This window comes from Pimephales promelas, chromosome 11, assembly GCF_988280905.1.
Source record: "Pimephales promelas chromosome 11, fPimPro1.hap1.1, whole genome shotgun sequence".
Lineage (NCBI taxonomy): Eukaryota > Metazoa > Chordata > Actinopteri > Cypriniformes > Leuciscidae > Pimephales > Pimephales promelas.
In genome coordinates this window covers 27,607,024-27,623,567 of record NC_142779.1, presented here as the reverse complement: position 1 = coordinate 27,623,567, position 16,544 = coordinate 27,607,024, and the positions used below count along the sequence as shown (strand labels likewise).

The following is a 16,544-nucleotide window of genomic DNA, read 5'->3' as shown; positions in this document are numbered from 1 at the left end:
GCCTCGTCTCTGTGGGGCTCAGCGCGGCCTCGTCTCTGTGGGGCTCAGCGTGGCCTGTCTATGTGGCTCAGCGTGGCCTGTCTATGTGGCTCAGCGTGGCCTTTCTATGTGGCTCAGCGTGGCCTTTCTATGTGGCTCAGCGTGGCCTTTCTATGTGGCTCAGCGTGGCCTGTCTATGTGGCTCAGCGTGGCCTCGTCTATGCGGCTCAGCGTGGCCTCGTCTATGCGGCTCTGCGCGGCCCTGTCTATGCGGCTCTGCGCGGCCCTGTCTATGTGGCTCTGCGCGGCCCTGTCTATTCGGCTCTGCGTGGCCTCGTCTATGCGGCTCTGCGCGGCCCTGTCTATGCGGCTCTGCGCGACCCTGTCTATGCGGCTCTGCGCGGCCCTGTCTATGTGGCTCTGCGCGGCCCTGTCTATGCGGCTCTGCGCGGCCCTGTCTATGCGGCTCAGCGTGGCCCTGTCTATGCGGCTCAGCGTGGCCCTGTCTATGCGGCTCAGCGCGGCCCTGTCTATGCGGCTCTGCGTGGCCCTGTCTATGCGGCTCAGCGTGGCCCTGTCTATGCGGCTCAGCGTGGCCCTGTCTATGCGGCTCTGCGTGGCCCTGTCTATGCGGCTCAGCGTGGCCCTGTCTATGCGGCTCAGCGTGGCCCTGTCTATGCGGCTCAGCGTGGCCCTGTCTATGCGGCTCAGCGTGGCCCTGTCTATGTGGCTCAGCGTGGCCCTGTCTATGTGGCTCAGCGTGGCCCTGTCTATGTGGCTCAGCGTGGCCCTGTCTATGTGGCTCAGCGTGGCCTTGTTTATGTGGCTCAGCGTGGCCTTGTTCATGTGGCTCAGTGTGGCCCTGTCTATGTGGCTCAGCATGGCCTTGTTTATGTGGCTCAGCGTGGCCCTGTCTATGTGGCTCAGCATGGCCTTGTTTATGTGGGTCAGCGTGGCCCTTTCTATGTGGCTCAGTGTGGCCTCGTTTTATGTGGCTCAGCGCGGCCTCGTATATATTAAATAAATAAGTGATAAATTAATTTTAAGCGTGAGTAAATGCGTAAATGTCTCATGAAATTTAGCAGCAGAAAAGTATCTTCATATTAAGTTAAGCATGCTCGACATTTTTCAATCGTAGAGTTCCGTTCCCACTGCAATATCGATGGAACTCTACTATCCATGGAAATTGATATACCCATGTTGACTACCTGTTTGCTAACTCTTTTTCTTCTTCTATTTTAGGAACCACATAACATGCTTCTGGTGGGTATACTTTTCTTTCATGTTCTTTGGGGGTGGGCTTCGTCCAGTGGAACTATTCTTCCACTCATTTTTGGGGGTCGGCTGCGCCCCTGCCTTCATCTTCAGGCAGGATATGCAGAATCCATACCCTCGGATCGCGAGTTACGGACGGGGCCTACGCCAAAGAACTTTATTGCATATATGGCTTGCTGGGCTGTTAATAAAATGTTTATCGTACAGTATCTTATCTCCCGAGTCTTTCTGGTAGAAATGAAAGCGTAGCGGAAGTTCTGCCAGGAAGACTCAATTGTCACGTCATTATTACCTTCTCATCTATCCAATCGCGTTCTAATACGTGAAGTATAAAAGACCCTTACTTGCACTTGTCTGAGTTTGCAGATGCTGACGCTTCACTTACCACCATCCTCCCCACCTCCACCAAGACGGTCTTCGCTCCATCCTTCCCACCACCACCACCAGGTCGGTCCCTTCCAAAACTCCAAGTGGGGGTCGGCTGCGCCCCTGCCTTCATCTTCAGGCAGGATATGCAGAATCCATACCCTCGGATCGCGAGTTACGGACGGGGCCTACGCCAAAGAACTTTATTGCATATATGGCTTGCTGGGCTGTTAATAAAATGTTTATCGTACAGTATCTTATCTCCCGAGTCTTTCTGGTAGAACACTTAGTTTGGGAAGTAATTGCACATAAAAAAATAAGTAGGCCTATTATTTACACAAATTATATTGGTACTGTACGCAGCTAACATAATAGTAACAACCATAGCTTTTGCAATATATTTTCTTACTGAATTTGATGGCATTACACTGTATAACAGTGTGAAGTTACTGATATTTTTTTTTCTAAAAAGGGTAAAGTTATTGGAACTGAATTTGGTGACAGTAGCCTACAGTGTATCACAGTGAAGCTATTGAATATGTCAAATAATATAAAATGTGCAGAAGAGTTTTGGGATTTGCACTTTGCAGATGGACCCTTATTCGGACTAGTCTCTCAATCGGCCGGTTAAAGACAAATTTATATTATAAAGCTCGTTTTGAGGAGAATTGGGTTGTAGCTCGTTGTCTATAGGTTAATGTGATTGTAAATAGGTGTCGTCTTTGTTTTAACAACGTTTAGCTGAAGAATATTGATCCGTGAAGTTCGAATAGCACGTGAATATATTGCTATGCTATTATAGTTATTATAATATATAATAACTTCACTAAACTGCTTGTTAAGCACTGACCGCATTTCTTTAGATTTGTGTCCAAGTTCAAACACTATGAAACGCTCCATTAACGTACGGAGCTCTGAAACACTGCCAGCGGGACATTAAACAGGAAGTGTCTGTCCGAGCTGCCAACAGGTTTTGGCCAACGTGGGAACGCAAACTGCGTGGGAAAATATCTGGCCACCAGGGGCCCCCCTAATCGGGGTTATTTTTTCTTTTCTTTTTTTTTTTTTTAGATTACTTAAACAAGTGACATAAATCAATGAATGAATGAATATGACTGAATGAATCATTCAAGACAACAAAACTCTGATTTAATTATCAATATACCTGCCTACAACTGCTGCTGTGTCTGCCAGCGTTTAAGTCATGCGCATAATCCTCTAGACACCTCGCGCGTGCATAGACAATTCGTGCGCAACTGCGCCTAGTCACGGTATCGGTATTGGAGAAAACAGCCCGCAGGGGAACTTAACCTTCAAGGTGTAAGGGTAGCAGTTTGAATAAATAATAAACATAGCAGTTTGAACTCTTCTCCACTTTATTATACCACACATCAGACCTCCAAAAACCCGCGACACTCCAGTAGCCTACCAAGTGCGCAGTCTGCGCACGACCCATCTACGGCAAGCCCCGAGGGGAAAAATACACTGTAAACCCGGATAAGTTAAGATAACTCAAAAAAATTTAGGAAACTTATTACCACAAAACTTTTAAGTTGATAAAATTAATTGTTTTAAGTCAGTTACACTTAAATCTGTAGAGCAGATAACTCAAAACTATTAAGTTGATAAAATTAATTGTTTAAAGTGAGTTACACTTAAAGCCATAGAGCAGATTTACTCAAAACTGTTAAGTTGATCAAATTAATTGTTTTAAGTTAGTTACACTTAAATCTATAGAGCAGATTAACTCAAATTATTTATTTTTATTTTTATTACTCAACTTTTTTCTATGCATTTAATTCAATTATTTTTATTTATCAGAAATTAGAAATACAAAATGTTTAACATTTAAAAATAAATACAATAATTAATTTAAGAAATGTGACCTCAAAATTAACATTAGCAAAACATTATTCCTTAAACATTAGAAAGGAAGACAATTTCAAACTCCATACATGAAAGTACGTTTTATTTTGCAAAAGGAATAACAATAGCTTTAACCTGATGCATTAACATGCGTCACTGCCATTACCTTTTGAGAACGTACCAAGTTTCAATTTCTAGACATTTTAGAAATCTATAATGCATTAAAATATTCGCAAGGTTTTACACGGTTCATGCCAGCATTATAACTGTATAAATCTGTGTTGTGGAACATTTCAAAATATGAGATTAGTATTACAATAGACTGAATATTATTAGACACAACAAGTGAAATAAAATACAACAAACAGTCTCTTGTGCATCCAGAAATGCAGAAAATCTCTTAATCAGAAAAAAATAAAATTTAGAATCTGGGTGCTAGTGGCTTTCAGTAACGCAATCCCAGCAAATACTAAGTGAACACAATCTGTGTTCTGGAAAATTTCACAATTTGATAAGTATTACAATAGAGTGTAATATTATTAGTCACAAGTGAAATAAAATACAACAAACAGTCACTTGTGCATCTAAAAATGCAGAAATTCTCTTAAAGGCACACTATGCACTCTCTGATTTTTTTGTAAAACAATGACCTCTAGAGCCGCTGTGGTGTACTTGCACTGTCATAAATAAGTCAACTGTCAAGTGTTAGACTACTTTATAATAATAAAGTTGCCTTATAAAATCTCATTTGCTGACTTATAACGTTTTTACATGATTTTTGCTAAATCCCAGGTAAATAGCCTATAGGGTAGGACTAATGTATAATTTCATTTGTTTTTGATTGTAATGTAAACATTACAAAATGTCAGATTACATCAATAAAATTAAATGTACGTCACATTATTTCATAACATTGGCCGTTATGATTTCATTAGACATGATTACAATTTATCATAATAGTTAGCAAATTGTGTTCAATTACACTATTTACAACCTCTAGGCTTATATGTCCTAATAATTATGTGATATATTGACTATGTCCTCGTGATAATCACAGGAATCAACATCAACAGCGTCAAAATTTAACTCATAATCAACACAATTTGAAGAAAAATTACAGTCGGGAAGTGCACTGTTAGTCAGATAAGGTTTATAACAGTACCTTACGCACGACATAAGAAATCCGAACCATACACAGGACAAACGTTACGTGATACACATCACAACACCTGAGTTCATCTGGCACACTAGCTCTTGTGGCAACCTAGGCAATAAAACATAACGAAAAAACAACAGAACTAAGAGAAACGACTGTTTGTTAGGAAGCCTGCTTACAGCTTTGGTAAACGAAAGCTAGCTAGACTTGTGGGAATTATATGAACTGGTCTAATTATCAACAATGGATGAATGAACAGCACCGTAAAAAATGACAAACTAGCTAGTGCAGCAACATACAACATAGAACGCAAACAAGTTTACAAATAAGAGATTTACTCACAAGTCCATCACAAGATTGGCAGGTCAGCATCGCTGTTAACCACTGAAACGACTTTGAAGATGTTATATTAATGTACAGATCTTGCATAGAGTGCCTTTAATCAGAAAAAAATACAATTTAGAATCTGGGTGCTAGTGGCTTTCAGTAACGCAATCCCAGAAAATACTAAGTGAACACAATCTGTGTTCTGGAACATTTCACAATATGAGAAGTATTACAATAGACTGTAATATTATTAGTCACAAGTGAAATAAAATATAATAAACAGACTCTTGTGCATCCAGAAATCTCTTAATCAGTAAAAATGACATTTAGGCAATAATCTGGGTGCTAGTGGCTTTCAGTAACGCAATCCCAGCAAATACTAAGTCAACACAATCTGTGTTCTGGAAAATTTCAAAATTTGAGTAGTATTACAATAGACTATAATATTATAGGTCACAACAAGTGAAATAAAATACAATAAACAGTCTCTTGTGCATCTAGAAATGCAGAAAATCTCTTAATCCGTAAAAATAAAATGTAGTAATCTGAGTGATGGCTTTCAGTAACGCAATCCCAATCAATGTATACTAAAATGAAAATGAAATTCTCCACTTCACTGGGAAATTTGAAATCTTGAGCTCAGTGTTTAATAGGGCAACTACATAGTCACAACAACTGAAAAGAACCGAAAATAAAATTGTATAGATCTCGTACATCCATTCCCCTTACTCCTTAATTAGTAGATCATTTTTTTAGACTCAGCAATCTGGGTGTTAGTGGCATTGAGTCATCCAAGCCCAGTAAGACTTTTTGGATGAAGTTAAATGTGTGGGTCAGCTCTTTGGGGTAGTTGAGATGTAACGCATATATCTAACCAAACATCAAAAGAAAAGCATCAGCCAACCTGGATATGTCCCTTAGAACAATGTCACCTTCCAGCACAATAGCAATCCCAGCAGGGTCAAACTGAACAGTGGAAGTCGAGTCTCCATTCACCATGCTGACAAGAGCTATAGCTGAATCTGCAATGTCTGGCTCATCCACCTCTTCAGTCTGAAAAGCGTGAGAGAACGTCATGAGCATAATCAGATAAATAACATTAAATTTCAAATGAGATGTTTAAAAACCTACATTCCACATCTTGAAAAACACAGAGTCATCTTCGCGCAAGTAGACAGGGAGGGCTCGAAGTGCAGCTGTACGTCTATTTTCAACATCGCAGTGATCCTGAAAAAAGACAGAACTGTCTTAGTGGTGCAAGACAAAAGAAATATAAATATAGATAACAGTACAGATGAAAGAGGGGAAGAAATTTAAAACGAAAAAAGTTGAAAGCCAGGTTTAAACTATTAACAGATAAAATACTTGTGCACATTAACCAATCAACTTTAAATGTAATTAACAACATTTACAACAAGATCAAAGGCACTTAAGATGCTTCTCAGTGCTTCTGCTACTTTTCCAGTACGGGTAGCCTTCTGCCTGTAAACTGCAATCTGTCGAGGTGTATGGTTGTCCAGTTCTGCATAGAACTTGTTTTTCAAGTTGATATTAGTAATTCTGTGGAATTCTGCAGCAATCTGAAAGCAAGCATTCAATCAAAAAACATTTTAAAAATTGTAAACAAGAAAACAAAAGAAACAGACACACATAAACGCACAAAAAATGGAATCCAACAGACAGCAACTGAGAAAATTACCTGAGATTCCAAATGAAGTGCAGGCCACTTTTCCAAAAAGTCCTTCACTGGTTGTGATGGGTTATCGACAACGATCTGTTTGCGACGCAGCGCAAATGTACTTTGCATGAGTTTCTCTATCAGTCCAAGACTTCTTTCAGTCTTAGACACTTCCTCAACTATTTGCAGTCTTTGTTGTTCCAAGCTTTCAGCACTCTCACCTTTTGGAAAATTTGGTAGGTAGTTTACCTCAGCTCGACGAGCTCTTTTGATGTTAGAGTGGGGAGACTCACTCTCTGGATTATTTTGGCTTCTCTTCCCCGAGTTAACAGCCACCTCTTCACAGCCAGATCTGCTGAGTTTTGTACGATAGTTGCCCATCTTAAACTTTAAACTGGTCTTCCAGCCATACCATCCACATTGACTTCCTGGGGATGCTTAGAAATAAGAGCCTCAGCTGCTTTAGCAACTTCTTTGTCGCTGGGGTAAGCCTTAAAGCTGTGCATTGCCTTGGCCATATTTTCTAAAATATCATGTTTTTGGCCTTTTGTTAATTTTAAGTACTTTCCACTGGTTTGATAGTTAGTATTTCCACAATTTAGGGTGTGCTCGACATCATATGAAAATTGAGGAACTGGGAACACATCAGGCCAACCCTGAGAGCGTCCTGGGGCATAAGTGAGTATTTCTGTGTCTGAACTTGCAGCTGAGCCAGCATCAATTTCAGATCTTTGTACTTTAATACAGCCTTCTCTGGCAGTTCTGAAATGTCTGTTAGAAAGCAGAGTTGCCCCCCAAAGTCTGGGTCTTCATATTGAAGGCTGAAATCAAAATCAAGACAAGGTCTAAATTTCTCTTTAATTACTGTAATCAACTCTTCTACTGTACTTGGGCGAGCAGAAAGGGTCATCTTGTGGGCGATGTCAGGAGCAATGTAAATTGTCAGTAAAAGTTTTTGTGATTCTGCCATCTATGAGACCAAAACAAGGTAAAAGACAAGTTAAAAATACAGTTTTGAACAAGATGAACTGGACATATTTCCAAATAATGTAAAAATCTTTACCTTATTGTAAAGGTAGAAATCACTTTAGCGTTAACAGCAACTGGCCCTCTATGCTGTAGGCCAGGGGTGCCCAATCCTGCTCCTGGCGATCGACTGTCCTGCACAGTTCATCTCCAACCCTAATTAAACACACCTGAATGTGATCCTAAAGACCTTAATTGGCTACTTCAGGTGTGTTTGATTAGGGTTTGAGATGAACTGTGCAGGAAAGTCGATCGGCAGGAGCAGGATTGGGCACCCCTGCTGTAGGCAGAAAGGGGGGATGTGTCGTTTTAACAGATATATCACTTAAACACAGATTAAAAGCTCTTAGGTGTTCAATATAATGGGACTTGTACTCCCTGCATAGAAAGGCCACATGATCATTCACCAGGAGGATTGACTCAGTTTTACAAAACCCTGCTTCATAACCAGAAGGAAAATATTGCCCAGTAGAAATATATGTCCCATCAATGGTGATTCGAGATGCGCAGTATATAGTGTTACTATCAGACTTCTGTTTAATATACTGTATTGCCACTTCAGGTAGTGTTGAAACTAAAACAGATGTCACAGTTGATGCCTGCAAATGTGGTTTGAAGAACGCTGGCGCACTCAGATGGTAAGCCATCATATGCTGGTGTCTGCTTGCCAGTGTCTTCAGCACATTTTTAAAGTTATGTGTATCATGGACAACCCGTTTGAAGAAGCGGTGTTTGCCTTCAAAACGCATGGTCCATAAATGTACAAGAGGTCCAAAACATCTGATCAGCTCTGGGTAGAGCTGTCACGATAACTACTTTTTGTTGTGCGATATATTGCACCAAAATTAATTGCGATAAACGATATTATTGTCATTTTCAGACCATTTTATGCCACTGATTGCCTATGACAATATAATAGCATTATAATGCAAGTACACTGTTTCAAAGAACATTTATTCTTATTCTATTCAATATTTAGACATTGTGAAATGTGAAAAAATATATCCCAAATAAATAAAATAAGTAGCCTAAATAAATACACATTCGTTAACAAAAAAGTGTCAGGTATCAAAAACTAGATCAAAACAAAGAAATATGTCAATTTAAACTTTTAAAGTGTCTCACACAAAGGCACAGATGCATCAACAGGACATTTCATATTTTTAAATGCTGGTTTTTCGACCGTGCATAATGGCTGCATCTCTTTGGCTAAATAGGGAGTAGTGTTGTGCCTGAACGCGTTCAATGAACGATAGTTCATGAACGCGTTCATATTTGAGTGAACTGAAGAATGTACTGTATTACTGCCTGATGAACGTTACTGTGAACGCATTCATTCTGGTGTCTGCGAACGCACGCTCTATCAGTTCAAACTCTTACCTTCGTACAATAGGGTGCCGATTTGTATAGAGCCTTCCAGGCGAAAACCCGGCTAAAACACACGTAAACATGCCTTAAACACCCAATCTGGCAACACCAACCGCGCCGCGGCCACCGTCGACAAAGCAGCGAGTGAGGAGATGTATGATCATTTAAACAGATTTTATGAGGTCAGTGCGGATGGGAAAAAAAATCTCACATTTCTGTGCAAACTGGCCGTCGATAAAATAATTGTTGTCTGTGGTTGTATGGGCTGTGACAATAACAGCCTAATAAAAAAAGCTCACAACATGGAAAAAAGAACTATAAATTAACTAGTTTTTTTTGTATGAGCTATGAACTGAACTAATTCATTTTAAAATGTGTGAACTGAACTTTGAACTAGTTCGTGTAGAAAGTGAAATTTACCAACACTGAGAGTTACGCTATCCGTGAGTGTGCGCCATTTCGCGCACGTTTACTGCTATATTTGCACTGTCGGGACGGGAAAATGCATCTGCAACATAACTGTCTGGAAGAAGGCCCCTCTCCAACTCCAGCTGCCCAGGTTGAAAAGCTGGGTGGGATGGTTGTGTTTTAGGTGCGATTTTAAGTTTGTTGTGTTGCCTCGTCGCGTTGCTACTGTTTTAAAACACAGTCGACATACCCGCTCGTTCACTATTATCTCTCCTCTCTTGTTCGGCTTAAAGGGTCACTTCACCCATTTGCATTAAGCTTTGTATCTTTAGAAACCCAGACATATTTTTGAATGATCATGGTTTTTTTCCTTATTTTCCCATGAGATGGGAGAAATAAGGATTTAAGTGTTTAACTTCCTGCTTATCGTGACGTAAAAATCGTCATTTTGCGTCACGATAAGCAGGAAGTCATATTTCATTAAAATCTTTTGAACTACATATGTTAGCTCATTATTATTCCAGGGTGCTGGACCCACTCACCCTACAAGCCTATTACAGATCAGTGGGTGGGACTTCACTTGCAGAAACTGAAATCAATATCAGCCATCTTGTTTGGAAGCTAAGCTAACAAGCGCTGTGGAGATCATAAGTTATGACAATGATGGAAGAAACTAAACATGATATGGAAGAAGAGGATTTTGAAATTCTGCTGCTCGAATCCGATGTCCGTGGCTATCTTTATGAGTCGCAGTATAGTTTAGAGCAGCTGAGGCTGATGGAGGAGCAGGAGACGCCGAGGCGGCGGCCTGTCGCGGTCAAGGACCCCGCACTGACTCTGGCGCTGGGCGGATTGCTGGTGCCCGTGCTCTCGCTGCGTACTACGGCCTACAGACACAGTCCGTCTGCTGCAGAGAATTTCAACGATGGCAATTTCTCCTTGAGGAAATCTCTGAATCAGACGAGCTTACGGATGTTTGTGTTGTGATAGTTTCGCCTGACTAAACATCCAGGTAACATGCAGTAACTAAACAGAAATAAATACAAACGAGGAGTAATTCACTAATGAGTTTGCCAATGTAACGTTAATGGGGTTTGTTGTTGTGGGAAGAAGGAGGCAGGAACCGGCGAACATTTAAGCAATTTAATAGTAAAATGAACAAATACAAAACGAAAGTATAAGCCAGCAGCCCCTCATTGGCAACTGCTGTAACGTTACACACAACAGAAACAAAACACAGCATAAAATAAGGGCTGTTTCTCTCTCGATCTGCCATCGTCGCTCCCCGTTTTATGCTTTCGGTTCTCCATGAGAGACGCGGGACTGGTGCGCGGCTCACATGTGTCTTTCATTATCAGTCTCTGTTATAACTCACGCCACCAGCCTCGCACGAAACACAGGCTTCTTAAGTTACATCCCTCGCCCTCGATCGTCCTGCTCGCCACAGCCAACTAGACATTTTGTGTGAAATGAATTTCAAACTCCAGTGACAGCTAATGTTAGCCTTGTAGACGGAAGAATGGATTCTCTGTTTGCGCCGCTGTTCCTTAGTGGGTGTGGCTTGAGGTGCTGTGGATTGTGGGACATGTAGTTTTTTCATATATAGGCGCCCCTTGGTTATTTTCTGTCTTTTCTCGGTCAAGGGGGCACCAAATTAAAAAATTATTTTACATTGCGACTACATATATGATCCACTTTCAATAAAGATTAATGTTGCAATGGGTGAAATGCTCCTTTAAAGGCAAAATGTTCCCACACCGGAGCTGAAGATTGTGGCTTTGAAATCAATTCCATGTTGGACTCGTTCTTCCTAACTGTAGATGTCACGAGAACACTTTAAAATGCAGTTGGTTGGTTCACGCCTTCTCTTAACCTGCCGGTGTCCGCTCTCTCCCTGTGTGTGTGTGTGTGTGTGGTGGACGCGTGCAGACAAGATGACAGAGGCAGCGCGATCAACTAAAATGCTCATGACATTCATTTTATTTTAAAAATTAATCTAATTATTATTCTTAATAGTAAAACAAATTATCTGTTGCAATATATCGCGGCACCAAAAATGATGGCACTGGATATATCGCACGATAAGTCGATATATTGACTATCGCGACAGCTCTAGCTCTGGGTAATGTTCGACGAAGTGATGCTTTGGCCGAAGCTTAAAATCTGGAAATACTTCAAGAAGAATTTGCCTGTGGTCCCTAATTTTACTCTGTAGATACTGAATCATTTCTTCAGTAAATGTTGGAGACAGCACTAACTCCACAATGTCTTTCAATTCCATTAACACTGCACATCTCCCTCTGGTACAACATTGCCAACCATAAATGGAAGTAGCTGAAGTAATGCAGCATTTTCATGACCATTACCACCTATTGTCATTTTTGTGGTATAAGTTTTGGAAATTGGCTTTGGTTTATCAACCTTATCTGTATGCTGATATGAGAATGTTTCAATTTTCCTGTTCAAATAATCAAGCGTGAAGCCAACTCAACTGGCACAATACAACAACAACAATCTACTTCTTCTCAGGGTCACTAAACGCACTAGCACTTTGTCTGATTAGTTTTATTCTATTTATTAGCAGCAATCTAAGTAGTTGCTCTCTGTTTAGATTTTATGCTTTTATTGTATGTCATGTTATGTTGTATTGTCTTGTGTGAGCAATTTCACCAAAATGAATTCCAGGCGATGTGGGTCGTTCTGGCAAAAATAAAGACTTGAACTTGAACTTGGACATCAAGAACTTTACACAGCACTGCTAGTTGAATAACATGCAAAGCTGATCGGTATTTACTAGGTAGATCAGCAAATACCCAGTACACCGAACAGAGTTTGTGTATTTTCCTCGAAGTACCTAATGGATTTGCAACTTCTATCTCATCAATGTAAATCAGCAGCGGCAATTTAAACTCCTCTGATGCTGATAACAGGTCATTTTCTTGAAAATACAAACCATCTTGTGTATTGATCGGATTGTGAAGAGTTTGATTCTTTAATTCTGTCAAGAACATCAGTATGTTTAAACAACAACTGAATCATAGTCAGTATAGGTGTTTAATGGTGTTTAATCCAACGGCCATATCACCCTGTAGCCCAAGACTGGTTGCCCACTGAAGCTAAGCAGGGCTGAGCCTGGTTAGTACCTGGATGGGAGACCTTCTGAGAAAGCCAGGTTGCTGCTGGAAGAGGTGTTAGTGAGGCCAGCAGGGGGTGCTCACCCTGTGGTCTGTGTGGGTCCTAATGCCCCAGTATAATAATGGGGATACTATATTGTCAAAGAGCACCGTCCTTCGGAGGAGACGTTAAACCGATGTCCTGACTCTCTGTGGTCATTAAAAATCCGAGGATGTCTTTTGAAAGAGTAGGGGTGTAACCCCGGCATCCTGGCCAAATGTGCCCAGTGGCCTCTGTCCATCATGGCCTCCTAATCATCCCCATATATACCAATTGGCTTCATCACTGTCTCCTCTCCACCAGTAAGCTGGTGTGTGGTGAGTGTTCTGGCGCACTATGGCAGCCGTCGCATCATCCAGGTGGATGCTGCACACTGGTGGTGGTTGAGGAGATTCCCCCCTCTATGTAAAGCGCTTTGAGTGCCGAGAAAAGCGCTATATAAATGTAATGAATTTTTTATTATTATTATTATTAATTGTTTAAATTTAGTTAACGTTAAATCAATCCACAAATAACATCGCAACATGTAGGCCTAAAGTGTGCCTGATAATTTTAGTAAGTTAGGTCTATCAGCAAAACGCAATAAGTTAAACAGTTTGATTACTTTTCTGTCCCATTCTGTGGCAGATAACTTGAATAACTTTGTTTTTTAAAGTTAATAAGTACTTACCAGATTATAGCCACTAAACAAACCGCAGCAAACGCATAAACGACAACGACGATGAACTGATCTGATTCTACAGAACCATGTTGAGGCAACGCCGACGACTCCCTCATGACGCGCTAAAAAAAAAAAAAAAAATGACATGGCGGGCTTCCAAGTCCAAATCCGAGCGCTTGATTTCAAATGGGAATTATTTTTACTCCGTTGTTATTTTTTACAGTCGTTCAAGTAAAACATGAAATACATGGAAATTATATGATATGATGACTCTTTGTTGTGTTTTGGATAGTTTTAGCTGGTATGCAATGTTTAAAAAAAGTGCACGAGTCGACTCTTCTTTTGCGTTAGCAGATTGGCACTCGGTAAAAGCTCATTACTGCCACCAAGAGGCATAAATAAGGCTATGGTAATTCGTTTTACTCAGTTTTGCTCTGTTGTTATTTTTACTGTAATTTGAGTAAAACATAAAATAAACGGATATAGTATAGTCACGTTGACTAGTCTATTTTGGAGAGTTTTACCTAGCATCATGTTTTACAAATAGCAAATACAGTGCACTGAGAATAGTTAAAACATTTAATTTTTTTAAGATTTATGCATTTCAATAAATAGTTAAGAAGTACTTACCAGATTATAGCCACTAAACAAACCGCAGCAAACAAAGAAACGACGACGATGAACTAATCTGATACAGAACCACGTTGAGGCAACGCCAATGACTCCTGCATGACATGGCGGGCTTCCAAGTTCAAATCCGAGCGCTCGATTTCAAATGGGAATTATTTTTACTCCGTTGTTATTTTTTACAGTCTTTCGAATAAAACATGAAATAAACGGAAATTACATGATATGTTGACTCTTTGATGTGTTTTGGATGGTTACCTGGAATCCAATGTTTAAAGTCCCCGTGAAATCAAAATTGAACCTATTTACTTTGTTAGCGCATATTACTAGTCTTGTGGTGAAAAATTAATCCGTGCAAGTAAAAATATATATAAAAAAAATGTTTTACCTTGGTAATCTTTAATCAAAATCTGAAAAGTTACTTCCGGTCTGGAACGGTTTCTTTTTCTGATGACGTAGGTTTCACAGCTTGGGTGGGGAAACGCTTAACCACTCCCCTCAAACCGTTAGTTTGCTATGAGCGAGAGATGGAGAGGAGGAGCGCTAGAGTAAAACCCTGCCCTCTGTTCAATATTCCGTTTCACTTGGAAATACGTCACAGCACTGGAGAAAAATCGTTTGCAACTTCCGGTTCACGGGGACTTTAAAAGAAGTGCACGCACAAGTCGACTCTTCTTTTGCGTTGGCAGATTGGCACTCGGTAAAAGCTCATTACTGCCACCAAGGGGCATAAAGAAGGCTATGGTAATTCGTTTTACTCAGTTTCACTCCATTGTTATTTTTACAGTAATTTGAGTAAAACATGAAATAAATGAATATAGTATACCCAGACAGCAAACTGACATTGAATCAACGTGGAAACGACGTCTCTCATGACATTGAAACAACGTTGATTTTGCTCATCGAATCAACGTTGAACCAATGTCAGACGCGGCATTCTTCAAAGCTAAATGAAAATCGAAAATTGGTTTGCTTTCATAACGTTGAAACAACGCGTTGATTTCAAGTTGATTTTCCGTTAGTTTTTAAAGAATGACGTGTCTGACGTTGGTTCAACATTAATTCGATGAGCAAAACAATGTCAGATCAACGTTGTTTCGATGTCATATTTCCACGTTGATTCAATGTCAGTTTGCTATCTGGGTAGTCACGGTGACTGGTCTGTTTTGGAAAGTTTTACATGTTTTACAAATAGCAAATAAAGATGCACTGAGAATAGTTATAACATTTCATTTTTAAGATTTATATGCATTTCAATAAATAGTAAAATTCCATCAAATTGAATAACCCTTACATATTTAATTAAAATATGTAAGGATCATTAAAGTCAATTTGATAGAATTTTACTATTGAAATTTGTGTCTTTTAAAATGACTTTAAAATGTTTTTGAGTTCAGAGACTCTTCTTTGTTGAATTGGCAGATTGGAAAGCAATAAGGCTCATTACCGCCACCAAGAGGCAAAAGTAAGGATATGGTATTTAAGATTACCTCAATTTTTACTTATTTTATTTGAGTTTCTGGAACTTAAAAAGGCCAAATCTTTGAAAAAAACTTAAAAGTTTTAAGCTGAATGAACTATTTCACAGTTTTGAGTGTAGTTCACTTATTTTTAATAAGTAGGTTATACTGTTCAGGGAATACAGATACAACGAGCGCCAGAACATCATTACCGGTATTATAGTAACAGACTTTGTTGGATTATGTCATGTAATATCTAACAAAGTCTGTTACGATGATAATAATAATAATAATAAAGCTTTTGAGGACAGTTACACTGTATTGAGACAGTTGAGAAATAATAGGCCAAATATTTTTAGATTTCAACAATAGGCTTGTTGAAGCCTTGCTCTTATGTTTCTCAGTTTTGTCATAATTTTAGCAAATAATTTATTTTATATGTTTTGAGACAGTTTTAAGACTGTTAAAACTTTTTTTTATTTAAGTAGGCATCTATTTTTTTATTAAAGGGTTAGTTCACCCAAAAATGAAAATTCTGTCAGTATTTACTCACCCTCATGTTGTTCCAACCCCGTAAGACCTTCGTTCATCTTTGGAACACAAATTAAGATATTTAAGATATTAAGATCGCTCCTGCATACAGTCCATAGGCTTCTTGAGGGACTGGCTCTTGCTGTCCCCGAAAAGTCATTAAAGACATCGTTAAAATAGTCCAAGTGACTACAGGGGCTCAATCTTAAGTTTATCAAACGACGAGAACACTTTTGTGCGCAAAAAAACAACAAAAATAACGACTTTATTTCAACTATTCACTTCCTTCTCCATGAGCCTGTAAGTCAGTTAACGTAGTGTGATTGCGTAGAGCTACGTCACACGTAGGCTCACTATTGGCCGACGCTGGTCATGTGTGTGTGATGCGTGTGACGTACAATAACAGAAGCTTAAGCTATTAAACTAGTAACCTGACTCGCGCAGAGACTATTTTAACGATGTCTTTAATGACTTTTCGAGGACAGCAAGAGCCAGTACCTCAAGAAGCCTATGGACTGTATGCAGGAGCGATCTTAATATCTTAATTTGTGTTCCGAAGATGAACGAAGGTCTTACGGAGTTTGAACAACATGAGGGTGAGTAAATACTGACAGAATTTTCATTTTTGGGTGAACTAACCCT

General features: G+C 39.7%; 1 protein-coding gene across 1 annotated transcript; it reads right to left on the bottom strand.

Annotated features, from left to right (window-relative positions):
- Positions 1 to 3,544: 3,544 nt before the first annotated feature.
- LOC120463944 (uncharacterized) lies at positions 3,545 to 7,779 on the bottom strand. Its single transcript, XM_039653217.2, has 4 exons — positions 6,669 to 7,779; positions 6,382 to 6,549; positions 6,101 to 6,196; positions 3,545 to 6,022 (listed from the first exon to the last, which is right to left on the bottom strand). Exons 1-4 carry the CDS (start codon positions 7,026 to 7,028, stop codon positions 5,840 to 5,842), a joined length of 807 nt encoding a protein of 268 aa, XP_039509151.2. The 5' UTR covers positions 7,029 to 7,779; the 3' UTR covers positions 3,545 to 5,839.
- Positions 7,780 to 16,544: the final 8,765 nt, after the last annotated feature.

Bases quoted from the DNA above. Each gene is read 5' to 3' on its own strand.
- LOC120463944 (XM_039653217.2), bottom strand. From the start codon at position 7,028: ATGGGCAACTATCGTACAAAACTCAGCAGATCTGGCTGTGAAGAGGTG. The intron at 6,550-6,668 runs GTAATTTTCTCA...GCTTGCTTTCAG, and splicing joins CACTTCATTTGGAATCTCAG to ATTGCTGCAGAATTCCACAG. The intron at 6,023-6,100 runs GTAGGTTTTTAA...CACGCTTTTCAG, and splicing joins TGTTTTTCAAGATGTGGAAT to ACTGAAGAGGTGGATGAGCC.